Source organism: Psammomys obesus, unplaced genomic scaffold (genome assembly GCF_907164565.1).
Source record: "Psammomys obesus unplaced genomic scaffold, mPsaObe1.curated_primary_1811, whole genome shotgun sequence".
Taxonomy (NCBI): Eukaryota; Metazoa; Chordata; class Mammalia; order Rodentia; family Muridae; genus Psammomys; species Psammomys obesus.
The window spans coordinates 1-6,377 of record NW_026590624.1 but is presented as its reverse complement, the minus strand read 5'-3'; the positions used below and the strand labels follow the sequence as shown (position 1 = coordinate 6,377).

Below are 6,377 nucleotides of genomic sequence, written 5' to 3'. Positions count from 1 at the left end.
ATGTAAAGCCAGCATGACATTGTAAACTTCACTGATGCTTCTTGCTCATACTGTATTCTCTCAGTGCAACACCACAACTTCTAAATCTCTTAACTTAGCTTCTCACTTTTTATATATATGCACCTATATTGCCAAAACTATAAAAAAATGGAGGCCACCTCTTCATTAATTTTCTGCTGAACATTTCATCAATTCATCATACACAGCAGATTTCAGGCAGAAAGGGGAAGTGTGCAGGGCCAGGGCTGTGTGTACTCTAGGCAGCTGCTGAGACTCTAGAGGAGGTTTGTGTTGGAGGCTGAAGCACTGTGGGAGGATAGCTGTTACTCTGCTGACAGTAATAAACTGCCAGGTCTTCAGCCTGCACACTGCTAATGCTGAGAGTGAAATCTTTCCCAGATCCACTCCCTGTGAAGCGATCAGGGACCCCAGTGTATCGATCAGATGCATAGGAGATTAGCAGTTTAGGAGGCTGCCCTGGTTTCTGTTTGTACCAATGTATATTGCTACCCACATTCTGACTGGATTTGCAGTTTAAGGTGATCCTGTCTCCTACAGATGTGGACATGATTTTAGGAGACTGGGTCATCACAATGTCCCCTTCAGCACCTGCAATCAGAAAGAGACAATGAGTATTCACATATACACAAAATGAATTCCTGATGCAAATGTTGGGATCAAACATGCCTTTTCTAATGGCATTGCCTGCATACTATTGGATTCCAATAGTAAATAGCTGTTCCTCTATAAATGAATTACTTTGATGATATTCCAATAGTCTTTAATGTCTCACCAGACATCCAGAGAAGCAGGAATATGAAGACCTGGGTCTGTGACTCCATCTTCGTGCCACTGCCTGTCTGATGCTTTTCAGTTCTCACTGCAAAGGCCTGGTTTATAAAATATGAGCAGATGGGCTGGCTTATAGGGACCTATGCAAAGTAGTCATCAAATAAAAAAGGAAATAGCCTGGGTTCAGTGGTGTGAGAGAATCTACAGCCAAAATTATCATCCAAGAAAATAAACAATCATGGCGGGGGGGGGATCAAGATAGAAGCTCAAGGACCAACTTAGAGCTCTCAAACTGCAAATACTGAGATGCACTTATGACAGTCTTCCATTAAAAACCAAAGACCTTAAGGCCAAGTGAGTTTGACAGAAATAATACTAGAAAACTTTTGATAACAATCCTAATGAAATAATAAATATTCTGATCAACAACAGCAGAAAGAAATGGGAAAGGAAACAGAAGAAAGGAGAATATGAAGGGGAATGGAGAAGATGAGGTGGAAAAAGGAGAGAATAGAGAGGAAGAAAGGGAAATCTGTTTTGGGGAGAGATGGTAAATGTGGAGAAGAAAGAGAAATGGAGAACATAAAAGAGGATAAATATAAAAAGAGAAAGGGTTAGGAGTAGAGTGTCAAGTTTGTTGTTAAAAACATTTGCTTCTCTTGTAAAAGACACAGGTTTGATTCCAAGCTGTTGTTTGATGATTATCAGACATCTGTAATTCCACTAATGACACAAACATGGTACACACACTTATATACATACATACATATCTATACACACACACGTACATAGAGTTGGAAATGTGAGCCCTGAGTTCTGCTCCAGCTACTACTCAGACTGCCGCCTGCTGCCTTCATTCTACTATCTTGAATTCTAATTCTCTGAAAGCCCCATTGATGCCTTTTTTAAAAGCTGCTTTGGTCATGTTGTTTATTACAACAATAGAAAAATAACGATGATAAGGGAGAGTCCATAAAGACGATATTATACCTGAAAGAAGACACACACAGAACATGAGAAATGGTATCTGGTCTATAACACTGTAATACCCTCCTATAGCTGTGGCCTCCAAAAGCAGTTGATCAGTTTGGTTTTAGAGAATGAATGGATGGCATTAGTTAGTATATTGCTTACATTGGTCCTGAGTTTCCCATTTCTTAAATGTTATGTTTACTCATAAATATGAGATAAAAACCTGGAAGGTAGAGTCTATCAATGAAAATTGCATTTCTTTAGTACTGAGTGAGATATCCAGGTCTCTACATTTGAGAGAAGATAAGGAAAGTTTAGAGTGGAATGTGACCCATGACAATAAGGCAGAAGGGACATATGGCTTAGAAGCAAAAGTATTACATGTATCCTGTGATTTATAACTCTTATAACTTAAACATGAATATATAAACATGAATAAAACTGTAGTAGATTTATAGAAGGGGAACTCAGTGAGGGAAGAAACTTGTAGTAAATGAAACAAGGAACAGAGAGAAAGGGTAAAGGATATGTCTTATTTGGGATTACTGTTGCTTTGATAAAACATCATGAACAAATGAAACTTACAAGGATGGGAAAATTTATCCTCCTTACACTTCCAGGTAACAGTCCATCACTGAGGGAAGTCAGGGCTGGGATTCAAACAGAGAAGGAACCCAGAGGCACAAGCTGAGCAGAGGCCATGGAAGAATACTGCTTACTGGATTCCTCCTCATGGCTTGATCAGGTTGCTCTGTTGAGGAACCCAGGATCACCATGAATGGCTGCATCACCTACAATGGACTGCATCCTACCCCATCAATTACTAATTAAGAAAATTCCCTGCAGCTTGCCCAATGCTGAGTAGTACTAGGGCATTTTCTCAAATGAAGGTTGTCCCTTCATTTGACACAATTATAGTTTGTGTCAATTTGACATAAAATCTCATCAGTACTAGGTATACATATGGTTATATAACCTAATCTCGAAAGATGTTTGCTTTTATAAAATCCAGTATTATGTTTAATGAGTATATGAAAATAGAGTTAATATTTCAACAAGCACAGGATAAAGAGCAGTGTTGGTAGGAAGATGCTCTCTGAGGTTCTGCCCATGTGTGTTCTATTCATATGCAGAACGAATGGAGACTGTGGAATAGACAGGTGAATGTTCACCAGTTTCATTGTTTACTTATTCAGTGTCTACCACAAATTTGATGTATTCCTGCCTAGCTCAAGTATACATTTATGTTACATAATTCCTCGTGGTTACTGTAAGTACTTTCAGTTTTACCGAGTAACTTAGACAAAAACAAATTTTATACATAGTTAACATTTATTTATAGGTAATAGCAGAAGAAAATATAAAGAAAATGAGGGTATTACTGGAATTTAAAGATTACCTATTTTTAAAGAGTGTGGGTAACACATGAAAAAATTTTTAAATTGTTTCCAAATGAATTATTCTGCTAATGAACATAGCCCTAATAATGAGAATAATTTGTGTCAAATCACCTTTAAAACCATATTATCAAGATAAGCAAAAGAAGTGGAAAATAATTATGTAATTTTTACTCAAAGCAGTACATTCCATAAAAGATTAAAGGACACTTAGGCCCTTGAATGCTCTCCTAGACTTTCAAGTCTAATTGAGTAAGACAAGGCTCAATTCGCCTCGGAAAGAGAGGAAAGTGCTTACCAGGCTGTGTAGAGATAAAAAGTTTCCTGGTTCAGACACTGGCTGTCAGGCTGAGCTCTGAAGATGTCTGTATTGCAGGCTAATGCACTGAGGAGGAGACTGCAACAGCCTTCACAGTAACAAACTGCCACCTCTTCCGTCTGGATGCTGATGGTGCTGAAACTGAACTATGTCCTAGATCCAGGGGTAGTCAAGATGCCTGGGAGTTAACCAATGAACAAATGAGTAGCCTTTCTCTGCTCTTGGTGGAATCAGGCTAAATAGCTGGTTCTGAGAGCTCTGTAGATACCACTGATCTTGCAGCTGATAGTGACCCTCTATGCTGCAGACATGGCCAGGAAGGATCTCTACTTCCACCAGTTTCCTCCACAAACTACCCCTCTCTTGTCATCCCCGTGAAGAAGCCTACAGTTCATAGCTCCTCCTAGAGGTAACCAGTGGAAATTGTTAGCTCCAAGCTCTGTTACAGTGTTTTAATTTATGCACACAATCAATAGCATATTTAGAATCCCACAACTTGTAATATAAAGATGTGACCATAAGTTACAATAACTTCCAATCTCATTATGTTTTATAGGAGGATAGCTGGTGGTGGTGAGGCATGTGATAAAAAATGTTTTGGCTGCCATTCCTATCCCTCTTCCTAAAAGCCTTCCTAGAATTCAATGAGAATGAAGACACAACATACCTACACTTATGGGACATAACAAAAGCACTGATAAAAGGAAAGTTCATAGAACTCAGTGCCTTCAAGAAGAAATTTGAAACATCTCATTCAAGCAACTTAATGGCTCACCTAAAAGCCCTAGGAAAAAAGAAGCAGACACATCCAAAAGGAGCAGACAGCTGGAAATAATCAAACTCAGTGCTGAAATCAATCAATTAGAAACAAAGAAACCAATTCAAAGAATCAATGAAACCAAGAGCTGGTTCTTTGAGAAAATCAACAAGACAGACAAACCCTTATCCAAACAAACTTAAAGGCAGAGAGAAAAAATCCAAATCAACAGAATCAAAATTTAAAGGTCAGATAACAACAGACACTGAGGAAATCTAGACTATCATTGGGTCTTACTTCAAAAGCCTATATGCCACAAAATTTCAAAATCTAAATAAAATGAACACTTTTCTTGAAAGATTTTACTTACTAATGTGAATCAAAATTAGGTAAATCAATTAAATAATCCAATATCACCTAAGAAAAAAGAAGCAGTCATCAAAAGTCTCCAAAGGTCAAATGGTTTCAGCACAGATTTCTACCAGACCTTCAAAGAAGAGCTAACATCAATACTCTTCAAACTATTCCACAAAGTAGAAACAGAATGAACACTACCAAACTCATTCTATGAAGCCACAGTCACCTTGGAACCTAAAACTCACAAAAACCTAAAAAAAAAAAAAAAAAAAAAAAGAGAGAGAGAATTTCAGGCCAATCTCCCTTATGAACATTGATGCAAAAATATTCAACAAAATTCTTGCAAACCGAATCCAAAAACACATCAAAGACATCATCCACTATAACCCAGAAGGCTCCATCCCAGGTATGCAGGAGTGGTTCAATATACAGAAATCCATCAATATGATCCTCCACACTAAAAAACTGAAATTAAAAAAAACCACTTGATAATCTCCTTAGATACTGAAAAAGCATTTGACAAAATCTAACACCCATTCATGTTTAAAGTATTGGAGAGATCAGGTATACAAGACACATACCTGAACATATAAAGGCAATATACAGCAAGCCTATAGCCAACATCAAACTAAACAAAGAGAAACTTTCTTTTAAATTATGTCAGAAGAATGACTGCTCTTTGTTCTTTTTTAAACAGTCATTAATTACAGTTTATTCACTTTGTATCCCCCCATAAGCCCCTCTCTCCTCACTTCCTAATCCCACCTTCCCTCCCCATTTTCACTCATGCCCCTCCCCAAGTCCACTGACAAAGGAGGGCCCCCTCGCCTTCCTTCTGAGCCTGGTCTATCAGATCTCATCAAGAGTGGCTGCATTTTCATCTTCTGTGGCCTGATAAGGCTGCTTGCCCCTCAGGGGGAGGTCATCAAAGAGCGGGCTAATCAGTTCATGTCAGAAGAAGTCCCTCTTCTCATTACTATGGAACCCACATGGACACTGAACTGGCAAGGGTTACATTTGTACAGGGGTTCTAGGTTATCTCCATGCATGTTACTTGATTAGAGTATGAGTCTCTGGAAAGACCGCTGTGTGCAAATTTTCTGGTTCTATTGCTCTCCTTGTGGAGTTCCTGTCCTCTCCAGATCTTACCATTACCCACTTCTTTCATAAGATCCCATGCACTCTGCAAAACAGTTGGCCATAAGTCTCAGCATCTGCTTTGATAGTTTGCAGGGCAGAGCCTTTCAGAGGCCCTCTGTGACAGGGTCCTAACTTATTTCCTGTTTTCTTCTTCTGATGTATTCTTCTTTGCATTTCAGGGTGGGGATTGAGCATTTTAGTCAGGGTCCTCCCTCTTGATTAGTTTCTTTAGATGTACAGATTTTAGTAGGTTTATCCTATATTATGTCTATATGAGTGAGTATATACCATGTGTGTCTTTCTGCTTCAGGGGCAGCTCACTCAGGATGATCCATTCCAGTTCCCACCATTTACCTGCAAATTTCATGATTTCCTTGTTTTTCATAACTGAGTAATATTCCATTGTGTCGATATACCACCATTTCTGCATCCATTCTTCAGTTGAGGGGAATCAGGATTGTTTCCAGCTTCTGGCTATTACAAATAAAGCTGCTAAAAACATAGTTAAGTAAATGTCCTTATTGTGTACTTGAGCCTCTTTTGGCTATATGCCTAGAAGTGGTATGGCTGGATCTTGAGGAAGCACTATTCCTAGTTGTCTGAGAAAGTACCAGATGGATTTCCAGAGTGGTTGTAAAATTTT

General features: G+C 38.6%; 1 gene segment (V, D, J or C); it reads right to left on the bottom strand.

The window, feature by feature from the left end:
* Positions 1 to 307: 307 nt before the first annotated feature.
* On the bottom strand, positions 308 to 861 carry LOC129677380 (immunoglobulin kappa chain variable 6-17-like; the record flags this gene model as incomplete). The annotated part of the segment is given in 2 exon segments: positions 308 to 609; positions 794 to 861. Coding segments are annotated over 2 exon segments (351 nt in total), but the record flags the coding sequence as incomplete, so codon positions are not given.
* Between the last annotated feature and the right edge of the window lie 5,516 nt (positions 862 to 6,377).